Genomic DNA, 21865 nt, shown 5'->3' on the forward strand with positions numbered 1-21865 from the left:
AGCTTTCTATTTCCTTTGTTCCAAAACAGAAGGCAGATCATCCAGCTCACATGCTTCATAAAGCACGATGATCCATGAATTGTGAGGATGCTTACTAGGCCAAAAAAGGTTACCAACACTAGCAAGAGCTGAAGGATTATGCACCTCCAAACCTACCTACCCCTGGGCCACAGCAGAGCACCAACACCACCTTCTGCTGAGCAGTAGAGACGTGACAAATGCATGCTCGACTAATAAAACAAGATTACAATGCCCACACAATTCATGTCACTTGTGAATCATTCTTCTGTGGGAGAACATGCAGTCAGAAAAAGAAATCTAATATCCGTACTGGAAACTGAAGCTAATCTAGAAAGCTGAAGTGGAGCCAAAAGCAGCAGAGTGCACCAGCTGAACCTGTAAGAGAGCCACACAGAGGGACAGAACAAGTGACAGCTTGCTGAGTTGTGGACATCTTAACTACAGAGAAAAACATCAAAGCAGGGAAGAGCTACATGATGTAAATGGGCAGGAAATAGCTCTGCAATAAGGAAAACCAAGGCAGCTGACAACGTGATTCCCTGGTGTGTGCACCACTTTGCCTGAAAGGAACATGTGTAAGGTTCAGCAGTACTTAGCTCACAAAAGGAGGGCACATCCCAGTGGGGGAGACACACATGGAAGACAACCTAATATTCTTCTACTGATCACTTTCACCTGTCCTGCTAATTTTTCCCAAAAATCTGTTTCACATATACAGCTCATCCCAACTAGATCAAGAGAGATGGATGATAATGCTTGCTGCTGAAAAAGTTAATACTCAATTATTTCAGCAAAATATTTTCTTAAATAGGTCTCCACATCTGGACAGATTTTTTAATTAAATGGTCACCATTGTCCTTACAATAAGTGTATGTGTTATAATAATTTTCTATTTTGAAATGATTTCTGATTTTCCCTTTTGAGAAACAAACCTTTTAATATTTTGATATTCACTTTAATAAGTGCATATACAGTCTGTAATGAAAAAGTTATCTATCAAAAACCATTCATACACACATGCCCCATACACCCATAAATAATAATGTGATCTCAAGAATGCTACTTATACAAGTTCTTGATTGTGACATGTCAGTCATCCAACAGAGAAAAAAAAAAAAGAAATAAAAACATAAAAACTATCCTGCAGCCCCATCTAGTGCATAATTGAGAATACTTCATCACTGACAAGTATAAAGCTGGTACAATTTTAGGTCAGGGCTTCTCAAAATGTAATCCAGGAGGTTTTGGCATGCATCCAGAGGTGGTATAGCACTACCATAAAACATTATCATATTTTCTATTTAAAGTCTGATAAGAAAGCTGCACAGTGATTCACAGGAAACTTAGGGTCAGATATCTGGCTCATTATCCATCTAAACAGTTAAACGCATGCACTGTGACTCATGCTTCTTTAAGATTATCTTCTTTTTGACGTAATATTACCCCTCCAAAAAGACAGTTCCTTTCAAAGAGAGAGTGGAACAAAGTTAATTATCTCAAAAATGAAACTAGCAGAGTGCAGCTTTTAAGGACTTGGCTGCTAGGAAAGTAGTAAATACAGATGGACAACAGGGCTGGGCTCTTACTTAGTCTCATGACAAAGCCCAGTCTGTTCCAAAAGTCATACAGATCAAAAAATGGTTCCAAAAATCAAAAGCTATTTTATTTGCACAGCAGGCTTCAGAAATCATTTTCCTATGCAAGACAGACAGGAACAGAGCAGTGAGTGGCACACGGACCACTGTATTTTAACACACTCCTGGTAAGATGATCCCAAAATCTGCCTGTACAGCCTTCTCTGCAGGGGAACTTCAGACCAAGCCAAGGATGAGGGAGTGCACCCAGAGCCCTCTGACGCAGCAAGTCTGGGATGCAGTATGTGCAGCACAGCCATTGCACCACTTCTCCTGTGGGCAACAAGCTGGCCCAGCTTCACCTCTTTCATGAGCTCTGGCTGTGTTCCAATTTGGTCACAAAAAAATTAGGAAGGTGAGGCAACATCGATCTGTGTGTAAGCAAAACAGAGGAATATAGGATGCACCTGTAGTTAATTCATAGTTCTGACATACCAAAAGATTCCCAATTCCATTTCCAGGTTCCGACAATGGTAAGAAAATTGAGAAGTCCCACTGAACAAGAATGCTTTCAAAGCAGTATTATGTTTTATCAAAAGAGACGGAACAGATGGAAAGGACCTGGAGGCTTATGTTGTATAGGTCAAACTTCTCCTTCATTAAGTCAAATCTTGAATTTGACAATTTTGTTCACTTTTGTTCCATCTAAAAGCCACCATCAAAGGAAAATTTAATAGGAATTATAATACACTGAAAGTAGCATGACCATACATTAAAAAGCTGTTGTAATGACTAATTCTAGCCAGGGTACTTACTTTCAACCAAAAATGCATTTTCTAATGCTCAGAAAGAAAATATCTTCTTCTGAGGAAGAGTATCTTCAGGCTGAAAGCTTGGAGCTAAAACCCCTTAGGCAATCATAATGGGTTTCTGATGCCTGAAGTCACAATATCAGTCAACTTTCTTTTAGGTATACAAAAATAGGAAAGGTTTTTTTTTAACCTCACTGAGAAAGTTCAGCCTACTCCAAATAAAACACAAAACACACACAGAGAAAAGAGGCACTTGCTTGAAAATAACCAACATACACAAAATAAGTCATTTCACCTTCATTATTATTCTGAGATTGAAACTTACATGCAGGCACAAGGAAACTCCGAGGTTCAGTTCTGGGTAATCTCAAAAAACCTTTTTGTTTTTAGTTAGAGACAGCAGTTGGTAGACATGAAATATATGCACCTAAGATATTTTAAGGCCCTTACAAACCTGATATCTAAAATTAAAAATGTGAGTGGGATGCATTCAGGTTACATTTTCAGGCTCTCTTTTGGTCAGACGCTCCACTGCTATTTTCATTTGCCGCTCTTTTCTCTCATTTTCTTTCTTTCTCTACTCATTATTCTCAATGCAATGCTGAGAGGTAGACCACATTACTGAGAATTTAATTTCCATGTACAGTACTTCCAGAAGCATCTTCTTCCTGCTTCCAGAAAGGTATTTCACAATTTCACCAAAAGAACAAAACTTAAGCTTGACCTCAGTGTAAACACAACTCCAATGATTTCTGAAAACCTATAGATAAACCTATAAGCTTTCCACTTCAAATTTTCTCCATCCTTTAGGAGGGTTTTATGTCATGTATTCTACATATAAAATTCAGGAAAACCACTTCAGGATACTATAACTAATACTATAAATGTAAATCTTGGTTATGTACTTGAAAACTACTTCTCCCTCCTCTGAAAAGACCGGTGGACAAAGTTCCTGTTGACATTGGAATATTAACAAGTCTGAAATTCAGTATATGCCTGCTATATAGACTGCAGTATTTTAGAAAGATGCCTATGCTACCTCTGAACAAACTATGGGTTATATTCAACACACAAAACTGTGTTTTCCCTAAAAGCTTTGCCTAACTGCCATTTTAATTATTAATTACATAGCTATTATTAGTGAGCAGTCAAATGCTAAGATATTCAGACTAAGTTTCCCCAGTCCCCAGTTTCCTGATGCTTTGTAGAGAAAATACATGGTTTGTGTTACTTCTTCATGGAAATAATTGCTAATCTTTCTTGTCTTTGACTCATATGGTCTATTATCTTAATATTCAGTTCTTGACTTCACTCAACTGACTGTTCACTACTGCTTGAATAATTCAGTTCTACTTCAGTTTATTTGTCACATTGGCCACAAAATTATTATTTCAAGAGATGCACTCACAAAGTTTTGAAGTTACTTTTATAGTTTTGTGACACTCTTATTGATGGGGTGCCAAAGTTGTCATCAAATACAGATGAAGAAATTTTTCTTAATTTATTTTATAGGCTCAGCTACACAATTAAGTTGCCACTGCCAAACCCTGGCCATAAAGGGAATCCACAACAATGCTCTCTACCTGTTCTGCAGTAACTTACTCTCCAAAGACTGCAGGGTAAACTACATTGCTCCAAATGATCTGTCAAATGAAGATCCAAGTGCAAATACAAACCTGCATTGTAACAGCCTAAATCTCCTTCAGCATCTTTATGCTCCTAGTACATCCTGCTCCATCCACTGACTTTCCTAAAGATACACACAGCCCCTCCACCATAAAACACGCAGAAAGGTCACCTCTAACACAGGTCAGGATAGCAGGATCTCAGTTTCCACTGGAATATAGAACACAGAGGACTAAAACCAGGTTTTGCCACTATCCTGATGCTTTACAGAACATGACTACAGTTTGGTTTAAACATAAATGGATCAAGAACTTTATGAATACATGCAGCCCTTTGTTCAATTTACAATTATAAGTAAAACTAACTCCAACTACACTTAGTTTCATTATCATGATGTCTATTCTCCACTGAAGAGATCAGCCTCAGAGATAATACGTAATTGAAACCCATCCACAACTCCAGATGCAGCAGCACACACGAACACTCATTTAGCACAACCTTGGCATTTTTTATGTGCAACTTGACATGGGAAAATTAATTCCTCCCATCTGCCACTGAGACCTACTTTGGTGGCCATACTTAAAAATCCAGCAAAAGTCGGTATGGTAACTGTATCACCAGTCTGGAAAGTATCACAGAAAGCAGCACTTAAAGCGAACACATTTCTGATACATCTCACTAGGATACAAAACAAAAACATCATACCAGTAGTCATAACTCTCATCCCAGTTGTCAAAGTGAACCAGAAAACGATTGTCCACCATGTCTGTTACCGTGGCAACACAAATGAAAGTCGGGTTCTTCTTGTCTACAGCTTCCAGCTTCATCCCCACTCGAAATCCCGACGGAATCACTGTCTACATAGAGGAAGACATTTAACTGAAGATAAATATAAATCCAGAAATCTCCCCATTGTCCACAATCAATATATTCATGCCATTTCCAAATTTCCCAATTAACTGTCCCAACAGAGTTGCAGCAGGCTATTTAGCTGACATGAGAGATGCTCAAACACAAAGACTTCTGGTTAATGAAAGGAAAAAAATCCTAAATATGCTGCTAAAATGAAATGTGTTAGTTTTAGCTGTCTTAGATACTCTCTCTGAAAGACCATTCTTGTTCCACAAGATTATGGTGCAAGACGCAGTACAAATAACAAATCTTTAATTTAAGAATGCATCAGAAGTTTAAACAGATCAGTAGAAGAGTAATGAACTGGAACTGCAGAGGTTAGCTGTGCAGTGGAGGATGTTAGAATGTTATTCATTTTGCTGTAAACACTTTTGTTTTAAATTTCAGACTCAAGTCTGCCATCACTGAAATGTGCTATGAGTCTCTACCACACACAAGCATGCTCACAACTACACCATTAGTAACAAGTGAGTACTTACAGCATTCTGGTTTTCAAACAGTGATTTAGGAGCAGCTTGAGCCCTGCATGCCTTTAAGTAGGAGGGCCAGCTGAATTCTTCTTCCTTATATCCTAAATGAGGGTTGTAAAAGAAGGGCAAGAAATTATGAGCATGAGACACACGTATCAGTAAGAGACAAATTTTATACTTTTATCTTCTTCCCTTTGAATGAACGTCTCCAAGAAGCACAGCCTAAAAGTCATCTCTTTGTCTCTCCCAAAGAAAATCTCATCTTAGCACCACCTGTCTGCCTTACAGGTACCAACTCATTTCCCTTTGTGGGTCTCACTGACATGCACACAGTGTTCTCCAGCTGCTTTTCAGTCTGTTGCTTTTACTTCAGAATCAGAAAAAGACCTACAGATCCCAAAGTTCTTCCCACTATGCCAGTCAGTCCAAGAAAACAAATATCCCTCCTCCTCCAGACTTCACCGTATTACATCATCAGGCTATCACTAACACAGCATCATCACTACTAGCTTTAAAACAACCCCCCTAGGTTATACCAAAACAGTTACTTACACTACCAGTGCCTTAGGACCCCTTCTCAATTTACAGTATAAACTGTCCCCTGCAAGGACATTATACATTTTTTATTCTGTGTATACAACACTTGAAAAGAAATCCGTATTTCTGTTAATGTTTAGGGGGAAAAAAATCCAAATAATTCAAAATATATTGAACTGCATAAAATAATCTTCAAAATGTAGTTCTAATCTAAAAAACAATGCTAGGAGTTGGAAGCAAATAGATTTCCTCCTTCATTTCTCTGTTATGTAACAGTTGCAGAAACATCTCTTTTAGTCAATACGTTACAACCCAGTAAAGACCAAAACCACAACAAATTTCAGTGAGTGACTGCCTTTACTGAAATGTGTCACCTCTTAACTACTTGAAGTATTACTCAAATATGCCAGAGACAATTGCTTTGTTTAATCTTCCCATATTATAACCTTCTCATATTCTCATATTATCCCAGGAACCACAAGTTTAAAACCTTCACCTCCTCTGCATAGGGCTTTATCACTTTTCATTTCAAACAGTAGTCAACATAAATTAACCTACAAGTCCAAACAAAAATACTTTTCTTATCCTCCAGTTCTCTGTTGTCTTGACACATTACAGCTGTGCATCAAGCTTTGAAACCATTTTATGTTGTATGTATATTATATTTCAAATGTATATCTTTTATATTTCAAATGCTGTATCATTTGAAACCATTTTTAAAGCAATACAGTATTGAGGCTTTTTATTTTTGCTTTATAATTCTAGAGAGTATTCAAACCTAAGTCCAAGCTCACAGCAGACAATAAAAAACTCCCACCTACCGCATGAGCGAAGGGATCAGTTACTGGGACTAGGACAAAGCCCATGGAAAAAAAAATAGTTTTAGTAGGCTATGAAACAGTTTCTGGGCAGTGTGAGTCTTCCTGTCACCAAATGAGAAAGGGAGATCTTAAGCTCCTAACTCATCTCTCATAACAAGACCAAAGGTCAATTTGATTTATTCACTGCAGATATAGATGGGTTGTAGGAATGTGCCCCAGTCAATGCAGTTTTTACATGCATATATACACATGTACATCCATTCTCTTGCTGCAGATTTTGCCTGTGTGAGATAGAAAAGTGGCCTCTTCTACACAAAATGAATAGTGTCCTGAGCACCATCTTTTTTAATTTCTGTGAAATCTAGTTTGATTTTACCTCTTAGCTCTCCTATATCTGCTAGAAGCCCAGCAACAGCTGCCTGTGCTGCTGTGGGGGTGGGAGACATCCCATCACAAGACCTGTCCTGCCCAGCAGCACTAAGAGATACCCATCCTTTCCATTTTAATAAAGATGGATAGAAATACATTTCAGAAAACATCTAGAATGGTATTCTCCCTGTCTCATGCCCCTCACTCCCCACCCCCTGCCCCCCCAAGTCAGACCACCAGGTTCCAAATTGCTTAGGGTTTATACCATGAAGGTCATAAATTTGTATTTTAGCTGGAAAATTGAAGGCTAACACAAACCTTTGAGTTCTTGTCTGGGGTGCTATTTTATATAAATACTGTGTCCTATGTTGTAACTCTCATTTGCTTTAGCATCTGTAAAATTTGCAATGGGCACTACAGAAATCATTATTAAAATGTCATAACACAACAAAATAAACCAATCTGCCCAATCCAATTAAAATAGAACCTACAACTGGCATATTATCCTTCCCCTTGGAAAAGCAGAACCCCACAAAGTTCTTCCAGGGGCGATCATTCATGGTTAACAAAAGCTTTCTAAACCAGGCATGTAAGATGTAAAAGGTGACAAATCTTTGTCATAGACACAAAACTTACTAACCACACTGTAATAACATCAGGAAGGCTGTAAATGGGAACTACCCATTTGCTATATACAAGTTATTCCATCAGCAAAGGCCAACCTTCTAAGAAATGCTTATTTATGTTCAAGGATTGGCTATTTCTACACAGCCAGTTATGCAGAACTGTGTACCAAGACAAGTAGCACTCTATAGCCAGAGTGGAGCTTGCAGAGCACTCAGAAGAGCAGCTCATGCCCCTCAAGGCTCACACAAAGAAATGCCATCCTCTCACACACTGGCAGGCCCCCTGCCACACTTCCAGTGGCTTTACTGTCACTTTTCTACACCTGAGCCCTTACATCTACAGTTTTATAATTCTCTGCAAGCACATCCTCTTGAATCTGTGCACTCCTCATTTTCCAGCCCTTCTAAATCACATTATACCACCCTGACTGTGTATGCCAAAATGGCACACTCATTTATTTCTCACTTTTCAGACTTCAGGACTTACTCCCTTCATCCCCACATACTCCCTCCATATTCCAAAAGGACCACATTAATCTATTTTTCATAGTACAGTTCAGTGCAGATGCCCTCCAATTGCCAAAAGAAGTTACATAATGTGAAATGGAAGTAAATTATGCAAGTAAATTGCACACATTTCAATACCTGTATATCATTTACATAATCCATGTACAAATTACACTTTCAGGCTTGCAATCTGACTTTTTTTTTCCCTATCGATCTGTTCATTCCTCTTTTTGTCTCTATTTCAGACTTAGCCTTTGTGGAAATAGCACAGTCTTTATGAGTCTGTACCAACATTTGTACAATAACAGTGATCACTATGCAGTAGCAAAAATGTCCTAAGACCTTCCACTAAAGGATCCTCAGCTGCCTGTGAGACCTCAGTTTAAGTATTTAATATTGTCACCAGTATGCTGCCATTTTCCTTGCAATAAGCTGGGGTCTAGGCTTGCTGCTTAGTTGGTTTTTTTCCCTAATGCCTTATGGTTGACTCTTATGGCCCATTTTGTTTTCTTGGTTTCTCTGAATTTCCACTGAATAAAAGGGACATGCTTTTGAACCTGAAATTTTAGGCAAGATATGTATTTAATTTGCCATTTTCAAATACTCTTGACTAAACAAACTAAAACATTTCTGCCAAAAAAAAAAATTACAGCATTACACAAGTACTCTCAATCTAAGAACTGTGTAAGACACAGAGATTAAAACTAAGCAATACCTTTAGGTGGATGAAGCTTGTGACCTGTTTTTTCACACCATCCAACAGGATGAATGTCTGAAGAATCAGCATTCACCCAGAAATCGTAACAATCTGGGTATCCATCAAAATGTAGTCTTATTCTGTAGCCACAAACCTAAAAGCAAGAATTGACAACACACAACACTAAGACCTTTGCCCTATACATAACCACTTCCATTCAATATTATGTATAATTACTGTATGTTTTCAGTCAGCTTTTTACTTCTGCCCAATCCAGCACTGGATTAATAAATTCATTTGATAAAAATGAGAGAATTAAAAGGCAAAGCTATTCTCAGTCTGAGTGCCTCCTCTTCTGGTCAAAAGAATCTAACTAAAAGCTGGCTATTGCCAGTAGTACTCTAAAACTTGACAATGGTTCAACCCACCATCAAAGTAAAACATAAGCCCCACAGAAGAGCATGAATACATCTGATACAACCGAGGACAAAGTGCAGATAATGAGGTTCTCAAGCTATCCTGATTAACTGATATGCAAGGGAGCAGTGAACAATAAGTATGTTCAAAAGGCTCTCCAGAGAGATACTGAAAACTGTTTAAGTAAAGATGAGAAGTCAGTGGAGGTATTCCCCAGAACTTCATTATTCCATGAAGTAATAAGTCAACCACTGAGAAGAGAAGAAAAACAGGACACGAGACTGTCTCTGTGTGGAAGGTGTCCACATCTCCCTGAGTGCCAAATGCCATAAATTTACTGCAGCCATCAGTGAAAAATCTCAACATCAACCCTATTTTATATTTAATTTGTACTCTGACATAACTTCCAGTTTCCCCATTTTAATTCACAAATGAAATCCAAAAACCCATTAAAACTGTGCAAAAATTAAAGTCAGATATGTATAAAAGATATTCAAAATATGCCTGAGAAGCAGGTTCTCTATTGAAAGCAAAGAAGCTGTTCATCAGAAAAACTATTTCATGAACCACAGCAAAAAGAAAAACTGGGTTTATATTTTATGTTAACTTGCACAGGTTGCCAATACAGGCAGTTTCTGTGGCAATCAGCATGAAAAAGTTATAGCACAACAGCAACATGAGAGGCTTTTAGCTATTTGTATCAGTGAATGGAGCAACTGCAAATACTATCAAACTCTATAAAACTGCTGTGTATCAGTTGTCATGTTTGTTTTCTATTTATTTTTCCTTTTAAATACAAACTACAGGATTACAGATAAAACCACATATTATCCAACTAGTCTAACACTGTTTTCTGTAGCTGCGTATGTTAAATATATGTATTGCTGCATTGATACTGGATATATTCTTTACATGCCTATCAGGCAGAAATAATACACCGTTCTTAATTTAAAAACCATCTTCCTACATATAGTTTCTGTCTGCCTGCTAGGGTTAGTGAGGGCTAACCCAGCACTGTGGCTGCTTGCTTACCTCAGCCACTGTGAGAACACAGTAGATTGACTGGTGCTCAGGATCCACACCCTCCAGCTTCATCCCTACCTTGAATCCATTCTTGTTGTATGGGAAAGACTGATACTGAAATGGAAAAGAACAGTTTCAATACTTCTGAGAGTACACCAGAGAAAGACACAATGTCTTTATAAGGAATAGAACAATCATTATTTATTATTCATGATTCTGAAGGAACTAATAAATCACTTTATGTTCTGCATTTTCAAAAACTTGGAGAGGAAAAGGGAAATTGATGATTGTTTGAAAAACATAATGATTTGAAACTTGAGAGTATGTAAGAAAATTAGGAAGAATTAGCAAAAGAGTCAAGGGAAAGATGACACCATTTGTCTTCAACTTTTTTCACTAATTGACAGTAAAATATCTTAGCAATTTAATTATTCAATTTTCAGCCTGTACAGCGACACCTTCCTGGTGGACATAATTCCTATAATAATCACAACAATGACTCTGTTTTGCCTTTTTGGTTCCACATCTCAGACCATGAAAGATGAATTGAAAGGCAGAAATACTGAACACTGTTTGTATGTAGAGATGGCCTATTTGCTGTCCTTTATATGCTGAGTCCACACTATGTAGTTTTCCAGAAGAATTTCTACAACACAGGAACATGACTACCCTTACATCACATTACAATGGACCCAGAAGAATATCTGTCAAAAAACAGAAAGTGAAAATGAGACTAAGCAGGATGGATCAACCACCTTTTCAACCAGCAGGCATCATCATCCCTCTGTTAAAGAGGACGGAAGGTAGCAGATATTAAGGTTAAATTGAAGGGAAGATCAGAAAAATAAGCAACCAAAACTGGAGACAGTTTTCCACAGGTTAGCAAATTCACAGCCAGACAGTTTTATGTTACAGGAAAAAACACAGGGAAAGTATCTTAAATGTTCCCTTTTCCTTCTGTTTCTGTCTAGGAGACACATGTTCCTGAGTCAACTGCAGTACTCTGCAGCCATAGGGAAGAGAAGGGTACCAAGGGAAATACTCAGAGAGGTATCACCTACTTGGAAGGAAGGGAAACCTTGTGAAACACAGCTTAGAAATCACTCTAAGGTCTAAGGAAATGGCAAGGACTCTACATCATCCTGATCATTCCTAACTAAGGGTACAAAACAACACAGTGAAAAGTACTGCTTCTGAAATTGTAAAATAAAAAGAAAAAAAGAGTAATTCTCAAAATCCCAACAGAAATCAAGGATTCATGATTGGTTGTGATATTTGGTTTGGCCTTTTTTTTAACCTATCTGTTTATGTGGCTTGCTTGTTCATTTGAAAAATGGAGAAAAATTAGCTGGCTAATTCTGAGTGTTATTAAGAATTCTCTTTCTGCTACAAGCTTTAAATACTGCACACTAAATCAAGCATTATCAAGGGGCTAAAGACTTTGAAAGAAAATACTAAATTAAGATGCACTGGATAAAAAAGGTACAATGTGGAGGAAACATTGCTTAACTCCAGACTTCAGCACTGTGTACAGTGCCCTGCAAAGCCTTTGTACTGCTACAGCATTTCATGGACCTTCAGACAGGCAGAGCAATGCTTTGTAAATCTACCCTTCCACTAGGGCACTCTTTAGATTGTTTTCTTGCTAATTTTTGAACCAGTATATAGCACTATGTTCACAACTGAAGACAGTCAGGGGACTGTTGTTCTTCCACCTACAAATCTATGGATTCTGTAAACCTAAGTCCCAGTTCTCCACTTTTCTGGCTCAATAACAACTGAAGCACCCATTAAAGACCAGCATCACATGGCATGTGTAAGCTGAAAACTAATTCCCACAGAGAAGATTTAATAGCTGAAGTATGAAGCATACAGAAAAAAATTGATGCAAGAAACAGAAAAGTAAGAACAGAATTGTCCAAAAAAAAAAAGTAACATATAGCTGAGACATGTTCACATGTTTCACCAGGTTTTGCAAGGGAAGACAACAGCACAGAAATCCTGTGGATTTGGATACAGAGCTCTCTTCCAAGCAAGAGAGGTGGCACTAATGAAAGCACTGAAATGACAAAGCATAGCAGGCAAAGGACAAGCAGGACATGATGATGTGACATCCAAACAGATGACAAGCAAAAGGAGAACAAGACAAAGTAGTATCTGATGTAGTAACAAAATATAATGTCAGCAGAAGCTGAAGAAAAGACAGGTAATATAATCAAAGCAACAAGACAAAAGATGACCTTTGTACCACCTTTCTAAATATATTTAAAGAAAATTATACGGCATGAAAAAGTGTGGGTATATATCACATTTTTTAGCTTCAGAGACTAGAAGGAATGGCTAGAACAGCAGATTTTGGAAGAGCATCTGCTTTCTGCAGTCTGATTTGACGGCATTCATCTACAGCAACAGAATTCTCTGAAAAAACAGAGAGAGATAATTGCTTTCATAATTGCTGTTGGACACAATATTGTTTTCATCATGCAGGTTTTCCCGAGAAAAGAATAAAATCTTCAAATTATTTTTGTTTATTGATTTCCTAGGAATTTCATGATCTTAGGTGGTTGACTGACTTAAATTTCAAAGGTCATACCTCCTTAAAAAGCTTAGTAGGCACTGCAATGGCCCTTTCTTCCTCCAGATAGGATGCCCAACACCATGCTTGCCTTCCTTTAGAGGGTACAGCTATAAAGAAGTATAAAACGGAAATAATTCTGTAACAGCTAATATCTCAAGGAAAAAAAATCTACAACACAAGTTAATAATATTCTTGAATTTACATTTTATGAAATGCACTCATGGTGTTGCTCAGAACTTATTTCAGAAAAAGAAGTTCTGTAGGCTGAAAGGCAGCAGGAACATGAAGGTTCCTGGTTTGTTCAGAAACAGTTCCAGCAGTTCAAACCTTGACTAGTAACAAGAAAAACCTCCTTCAGGTGACAGGAACAACTTACAAAGTCTTGCTCCAACACGTTTTTCCTATTGCTCCAAAGAAGCATTAAGATATACGATTTGCAAATGTGTAAAAAGATGAGTTCAAATCACAAAATAGCTCAGTATTTTAAGGGGTTTCTTTTTCCCCCATGTCCTTCTTTAACTGGAAAGCATTTCAAGTGGATACTGCTCATCGTAAGTTTTTTTTTAATCAGGGTTGAAAGACTCTACTCTTTAACAGTATTCAGACTTTCTCACCTACTCCATCACTTTGTAGTTCGATGGTTTTGGGTAGAAAGGCAGTGATTTAACAGTATCTTCTGTGAGTCTTCAGAACTGTCACCAGTGCTTTATTTCCTCAGGATGTCATTAGCATATGAGAGAAACCTCCAGTTTCAGGTTTGTTCACACAGTATGAACACTTGCACAGTAATTGCAATATTGCTTACAGTCCATCTTAATAATGGTTACAGTCACACAGTTTTCAGGCCTCAAAAATAAGGCACTACCTGCACAATAGCAATAGCCAGGAACTTCAGGAACAGATGGCCATGTATGCATCTACTTTCATACACCTCTACTCTGCTCTACTGATCTCCACCTAAAATGCCTCCTCTACACAGGCAGCTTAGCATATCAGACCATAAGCTCACACTGTCAGAAGGATTCATCACAGTCCACACTCTGATTCTGGCTTGATCCACACTGTGGGCTACTCACAGGAAAAATAAATCCTTTAAGTAACAGTCTGGCTTAGCATTTTAATGATTAAAACATGAACCATAACAATAGTGATGCCAAACTCTCCTGAAGAAAGATTACAATAATGTAACCAAAAGATAATAAATTTCAGAGTGATAGTAATCACTCAACACTATTAGACCACATTAATTTTATTTGGGATTTACCCAGTTTTTATCTATTCCATTAAATAAATTAATTGTGCTTGGTTCTGAATACAAATTGGTCTTTGATACCAGTTTATACTTTTATACTGATATTTTCCCAAACAAAAATTTTTTAAAAAACCTAAGAGAAGAAATTTGCAAATCATTCTCTCAGTGGGCAGCAGTGATTTCCACAAAGCATCAGCTTTGTCCTTGTGTCTCACACACTTCTTATCTCTTCAGCCTTAGAAGCAACTGTAGAAACATTTCAGGAGTGATGCCATCTTGGGAGGGGGATCTTTCATAACATTTATTGTTGCATGTAGTTCGTCTCCTGGTGTACATCAGAGCTAACTGGTGTTCTGTGTTGATTAGTGGCCGGGCAACCTCTGTTAATGTCTCCCCATCTACCATAAGAAGCACTCTGGAGGGCAAGATGTAGGTCTGTGGTTGGTATACCACTGAGGTATAATAGCAGCTGATTCTCCCATTCTTCCTAAAACTATCTATCATACAAATAGCTTGAAAGAACAGCACTCATTTAAAATATGTTTTATTATGTTGCTTGATGCAGTATATGTCCCTTTGGATTGATTATAGCAATTATTCCTAAACAGTTCCATAAACGTGTCTATTTCCAGCACATAATGAAGATGCAAAATTGATCCCCAAGGAAACAAAAGTAAACTTTCACTGCTGCTTGATACATGTCTTTCAGCATCTGGGAACTCAATGGAGCTGATTCCCTCTAATACTGGCACTATTTAGAGGGATGAAAAGAAAAAACCTAAAATGCACATTAGTTGCATTTACACTCACCAGATTCTCCCCTATGCTGTCTTAGAATGTAATTGCTGTAAATAACACTGTCACTGTCTTTTTACAGTAATGAAAAAAAAATCAATAGGGAATATAAATTTTGTGAAACAATGCTGGCAATTCACAATAAGATATGGCTATTACCTTAAGAATTGATGGTTGAGATTTTTGTTTCATAATATAACTTACTTTGTTTCAAAACTGTTATCTCCCCTTTTCTTTTTCTCCTGGCTCTCTGTGAGACTCTCAAGATCCTTCCTTCAGGTTTGTCCTCCTAAATTAGAAAGAGAAAAAAAAATAGTACAGTAACCTCATTAGCTTAGAAGTCTAGTATGATAAAAGTTGCAATACTGAAATTTAAACTATGACTTCATTTAAATGGCTATTGACCTAGCTCTCTCCTACCTCAAACAAACATGCAGATGTCTCATAGAAGCAAAGTGAGCCATAAGTGCCAAATCACAGCAAACACAGTGAAAATGGCAGGCAGAAGGACTCTCACCACTTGGCACTCAGCCAGCCAGCCTTGCCTGAACCAGAGACCATGCAGCCTTCAGCAGACCCCACTGAGACATTGATAAATAACAGTATCTTTGGCATGTTCATGCTTCCAACATAATTTAAAAGAAAACCTCTCACAGTGTTACTCTGTTGTTGTTTCTTTTTTCAAACATACAACTGCTTTAGTAAATACAAAATGGCACTGTGATCCTTTCAATTTTTTTCACTGTTTTTGTATTAGTTTTGTGAGCAGCTGAGCAGATGAGCAGAGTAAGTACTCATCTGGGAGGGCAGATGCATGGAGATGAAGGTATCCCCTGACTTTTGCCTAGGATACTGCTATGCAGAGAGCTACAAATTCCCTCCTGACAAATCTAAGTGTCTTCATCCTTTTGACAATTCTGTAGTTGCAGAATCTACCCTTCTCCCTGAAAACTGTGTTACCCCCAGTAGTGTGACAACTATTAGGAAGAAAACACATACTACAAGAAAACAAACATTATGGGAAGGTACTGTGGAGTAAGTTTTTTCTAAAATTAAGAATAAATCCAAAAGGAAAAGAAAACAAAAGGTGCCTCAAAGCAAATTACACTGCCCGACAAAAGCAGAACAAATTTTGGGATATGATTTTTAAAGGCAAATTACACTATGAAAATCCAAAGTATTCCCTTCTTAACTGTAGTATAGCTTTCTTTGTAAATAAGTTAGTGGTCTATATTTATTTATTCATGTGCAGAATGACAAAGTAACAGGGTTGTTGGGAAATATGTACTCCTGTTTTTCCATGCTGAAGACATAGCAAGTCAACATTAGCGCCATTTTTCCTTTGAATTCTTTTTGTTCTGTTCTTAAAAAAGCAGGGAAAAGAGACCAAAACTAGCTTTTATCAATTCATTGTCAATAATTACAATTTACTGCTGAGGCATAATTAAATTGGCAAACGAAACAACTACTTATTGTGGCTCTGACAGAGTGATGAAGTCTCTCCTCTTTGTGGGCTGATGGAGACACTGACATTGCAACACAAGGCAAAACTCCCACCCAAATACTTGCAGGAATGGGTTTATTATGCATACTAACAATTTCATCTGGATTCTCCTTCTTCTCCCCATTATCCCTTGACTCTTCTCTGAGAGGTACTTTTGCTTTTCTTTTCCGAATGCCTTTAGAATCATCTTCCCCATTGCATTCCATGCTGGGATTTTCCTCCTTTGGTTCTCTATCACAGAAGTAACACAATGACACAAAGCCAATATTATTTCACTTCTCATATTCATAAAACAAGTAAAAAAGCAAGTAAATGTGTGAGTCCCATAGTATTACACCGAATATATTTTTAGAAATACTACTGAAAATTAAGTCTGTCAAAAGAATTATTCTGAGAGACACACAATAGCAACTGTAAAAGGAAAGCTGTCAGCTTATGCTGAACAAGTTTTACATGTTTTAAACAGTGTGTCTTTTTTCATGTACCATCAAGTCTCCTGGAGAAGCAAACTGTGAAATGTTTAGGACTGCAGGGCAGTTTAGAGAGAGAAAAACAAAGGTAATTGTTAAGTCTGACAAATCCAATTGGAGAAAGCTGGTATGTGACTGTACAAATTGCTAAACAAGAAATCAGAACAGAAAACTTTGATGCAATTAGCTAAAAAGAAGGAAAATGTACAAAACCATAAATGTTTAAAACTGCCATATGCAATACAGAATGGACACACTAACACAAACATGCTTTTATGATGAGATGAAATGCACTAACTGAAAAAGAGGAGCTGAGAAACTGCAGTATGCTCATGTTTTCACTCAGTGTCAACTATAAAACAGCTCTTGCACTTAATTATAACTAACTTACCACCCCAACCATCTCATTACTGATTATCTTAATTCCAATGACTGAAACAGGGTGGGAGTCTGACACTGATTCATGCATCCCATAGACTGTTTTACTGCTTGCATCTGACAGCAGAACACAGCACACTGAGTAAAAAAGACTGCCTTCAATGTCAGTGTTAGACAAAACCAAATGTTGTTAAGGCATTTACACAAAAAACAGTGAAAGAACATTACAAACCAATGGCGACACTGAAACTTGTCTGCTTAATACCTCCCTCTGCTCCACCATGAACATTTTATCCCACCACTTCACTCTCATGCTGCATTTATGCCAAATTCTTTGCTTCTATGCTTTGTTATAGTACCTACTTGTTTTTCACTTGCTGGGCACATTTCTGGCTGCAAAATTTCCCTTCAGGAACAAATTCTTCTATGGTACCATAGCGGTAACAGTTTTCACAGAAAACAAGTCCATCCACTTTTGCAGTTTCCTTCAACCTTGTGGGGATCCCTGTCTTTTCTGAAAAGGCTGCACAATGACAAAAGTTAACTTCACTTAGGCAGAGGTGATACATTTCCAAATATCCTTATCAGGCCTTGCGAAGCAAACAGAAAAACATCAGCCACATTACTCTTGTCAGAATGAAGAACTAGGAATTAGTGCTTGTATGAGGTCCAGATTGCCGACAAGCAAGTCAGGTTTTCACACTGCAACAGGAGAGAGGAACCCACTATTCTATGGCTCTGTCACAGCTTGATGTGGCTGCTTGTGGAAGGACTGAATTTTGTGACTGGCACTGAGTGCTCACAGAGCCATCACTGTTTAGAATCCATGACTTCATTTCTTGCTGATATGCCTATACCTAAATTTGGGAGAAAAGGGTTGGGGTGAGTTATCTTTTCATTAGCTGAAATTATTTCTGGAAGCAAATCGCTGGCTACAGTCTGCAGTCTCAGGCAGCAGCTACTGCTCAACCTGCCTGGGGTCCACCAGAAGCGGAACATCACTCAACCTGCAATAAAGCAATATTCAAATACTAGGCTACTCACTGATCCTAAGCTGCAATTTCCCCACAACAGGCATAGAGCCTAGGAGAAGCTATATGTAGGTGAGAGTGCAGTTACTTTCCCTCACACGCAAGTATGAAGCACTCTCAAGTACTCCAGCCTCTAGAGCAGGCTGTTGTCTTTGTACCTCCCCAAAAGGCAAACTTCAAGTCACAGACTATTTATGTTGCTTAAGCACTGTACTGTCTTTGAAAGCAGAGTCAAATGAACTCTTGCATGCAGGCTATCTCCTCCAGAAGAATATACAATGTATGTTATATTTACACACCAGCATCATGAGTGGTTCAAAACAACTGTTTTATTCTCACAGCAGAAAATTTTAGCAGTGATTTTACTTTTGGGGAGCACTAAATTAATCAAGGATGGTGTCAGGTAGTAGCAGAATGCTTACTTGCTACGTCTATATGTCCATAAACAGAGCTCAATTCAGTAGAAACACAAGTTTTTATTTAGGTTTGTCAGACTGGAGGGGGATGCAGCTGTGTGCTTTGCTGTAATTGATCTCTCAGCCTAAGCAGAGAACCTGTTGCGCTACTACACTCTCATAATGATGCTACTCTCATCACAGATTTGAAACCTGAATTAACTATCACTGCCCTGCTAGAGAACACATTAACAGTGGTCTGCAGCTTCAGACCTCAGGGGGGCCCAAACCACTTTCCTACCAGTGTTAATGTCCCACATGACAATTATGAACTAACTGTGAGGGAGCCGCAAAGGAAAGCTCTCACTGACTTCTCATGCTTATAGGGAAGATTATGAAACAAAAATTGTGATGTCTGCTTTTCAACATATATTTCAAAAGAAAGTTGATAAAATGTAATACCAACAAGGAAAAAAACTAGGTAGTTGTAAATAATCACAAAATCAGTTGTGATATTCTCTTTCATGCTACTCCATCATTACTGGAGTCAGTGTAAAAAATTTATGACCACGTAAACCAGCTTTCCTTGAACAAAACAGGTGTTTCTTACTTCAGAATTTTAAATCCAGGAAACACTTTATCTGGTAAATAGATACTACAACTCTAAGAATTTCACTATTCAAGATAAACATTAGCTGTTTCTACAGACTGTTTTTAATGCTGCAAAAAAGCATAGTTGGCAGGGGCAAGGCATCTGTGGGGGTACACACTGCACATCGGACATTGACATGGGTAGTGGCAGCTGTGCTGACCATACCAAGGCAGTTTGCAGTGCACAAATCAACTCTAGGCTGTTAGCAAAGTCCATGGGCAGTCTGGGAGAACCAGCTCAATACAAAATTCAATATCTTAAAATTTTAAATTCTCAATAATTAAAAGAAATTTACTATTTTGCAAATTAAACAGAGGGAAAATACCAAATCTAAATTTAGAGAAAATTACAGTAAGGAAAAAAATGTGGCTGTAATTGAACTTCAGATATTTAACAGTGGAATTCTTTCCTTTCAACTTGAAATGAATTCATTTTCATACTAATTTATATCCCAAGAAACAGGTTACTTCATCAGAGATACTTCGTCCATTAAAGCAAGTAAATTGTTTTGGTTCTTTTTTTTTTTTACTTTGGATGCAAGCTTTAAGGAAAGTTGATGCATTAAAGAAACTACAGTCCACCACAGAAAATGTTTACTGCTTCTTAACTGACCTTCTTGAGCAGTTGGAACCATCCAGGTTGTGGTAGCAGTTGCCTTTTTAACACTTTCCATCTCAGTTTCATCTGTAATTACTTCCAGGGCCCCAAATTCATTTACTCTAAACTGTAAGACAAAACAAATGGCACAGAGCATAGTAAAAATTTACTGGAAGTCTCTTGAAGTATCTGCTATTCAAAATAGTTTTTACATGGGGTCCTCATCACATTGCGTATCTTCTATGTGTTTCTGCTTATCCCCACGGAATTCAAAACAAGCCATTCTTGTTTAGATCAAGCCAAATTTGAATTCATTTTGATATCTATAAATATTAATTTGCAATAGATTTGCAATACTGATACAGATGCCTCCAATATCTAACTTACACACAAATATTAAAAAGAAAAACACTAACAGAAATTCATGGGAACACCCCATACCATATGGTTTTCACTGCCAGCAAAATAACACACTCCAGACACTGAGTATTCTTTCTGAGGACAAGGGAGCTGAATGAACATCACACACCAAATGCTTTGCAGAGTACAGAAATTTCAGCATCCCCTGAAAACACAGTACTTCTCCACTAAAAAGCACACATAAACAAACATCTCAAGGCAGTTTATGAGGTGTTTAATTACACACTCAATGTGATATTACTGTCAGCCAGACGCACGGCTCAACAATGCCCCACATGCTGTGCTTACACTGGAGCACTGCGAGTTACAGCCGTCCTGCTGCCAGAAGAAAAGTTTCTTCCCAATGCTGTAGTGATTACAGCACTACCACACAAAAATAATTCTGCTTCCCAGTCACTACGTGGTTTGCAGGCCCAGCTGGTGACCTGGGTTTAGCTCAAGGCAGTGATTTGTCCCTGATGCCTGCTCTGAACAGCGAAAGGGCGCCTCTGCCACAGAGAACAGGTCTTTATCAGTGTGGTGCTCTTACCAACAGCTTTCTACAGGGAAAATTACATCTGAGAGAGTCCTTCAAAGCTCCCTGGCATCCACCAGAGAGGATATTCCTTCAAGGCCATAGCATGAAGCCTATTTCTCTTTCTCTGGCCTCTGGAACAATTGCCTGGCACTACACTGACCCTTTCTGTGCTTCCAGAGGCTGTTGAACACATCACACGCCCTCACTTTGGACCCTGCCATAGTACAGTACTGAAAATAAGCCATTCTGGCTGCAAGCAAAGGTGACCCCCATTTACACACACATATAAAGTGTGCTTTCACTAATACAGTCCTTCCAGCCCTAAGGAATGTGAACAGCTAAGAAATAAGCAGGGATGAAGGAAAGGAAGAAGAGGCCCTCACACAGTCATAGGATGTCTGGAGCTAAGATTTTTGCTTGTTATCAGCTGTGCTCACAACAGATATGAAAGCATGGACAAACTGCTGATAAATCCATCTGGACTGAAACACCATGAGTTCAACTTTGAAAGGCAACCAAATGCACTAAACACCACGTGCTGATGCTTCAGTTTGTGGAGAGACATTCATGCTGTTCCAACCACAGAAAAGCAGCAGAGTTACTATTCAGAAGAGTCTTACAGCTGACTTACACACTCAGTCTTGCTCCTATTTTGGTTAAGCTCATTTTTGCTATTTGTGCTTTGCTGCCTCTGCAACAGGTGGATATCAGAAGGAAAACCTTCCCTGCTTTCAAGAGCTCCAACTCTGCAAGAGCTGTCTCACAGCAGGCAAGCTGTGAACATGAGCCAAGACACCTGCAGGTTGTGCAGCCTGCCAGCAGGCTGGGCACAGGGAGGTTACTGAGCAGCTCTTCGAAACACCC

General features: G+C 38.3%; 1 protein-coding gene across 7 annotated transcripts in view; it reads right to left on the reverse strand.

Annotated features, from left to right (window-relative positions):
- Positions 1-21865, reverse strand: part of L3MBTL3 (L3MBTL histone methyl-lysine binding protein 3) — a 76774-nt gene that overhangs the window by 34045 nt on the left and 20864 nt on the right. For all 7 annotated transcript variants that reach the window (XM_030944930.1, XM_030944935.1, XM_030944936.1 and 4 more), the window contains exons 3-11: positions 20080-20191; positions 17753-17912; positions 16634-16772; positions 15242-15326; positions 13006-13097; positions 10422-10526; positions 8991-9126; positions 5425-5516; positions 4739-4890 (exon numbers count right to left, since the gene is read on the reverse strand). In XM_030944930.1, the coding sequence (XP_030800790.1) occupies positions 4739-4890; positions 5425-5516; positions 8991-9126; positions 10422-10526; positions 13006-13097; positions 15242-15326; positions 16634-16772; positions 17753-17912; positions 20080-20191 (1073 nt within the window). The remainder of the gene's footprint in view (positions 1-4738; positions 4891-5424; positions 5517-8990; positions 9127-10421; positions 10527-13005; positions 13098-15241; positions 15327-16633; positions 16773-17752; positions 17913-20079; positions 20192-21865) is intronic.

Source organism: Camarhynchus parvulus, chromosome 3 (genome assembly GCF_901933205.1).
Source record: "Camarhynchus parvulus chromosome 3, STF_HiC, whole genome shotgun sequence".
Classification (NCBI taxonomy): Eukaryota; Metazoa; Chordata; class Aves; order Passeriformes; family Thraupidae; genus Camarhynchus; species Camarhynchus parvulus.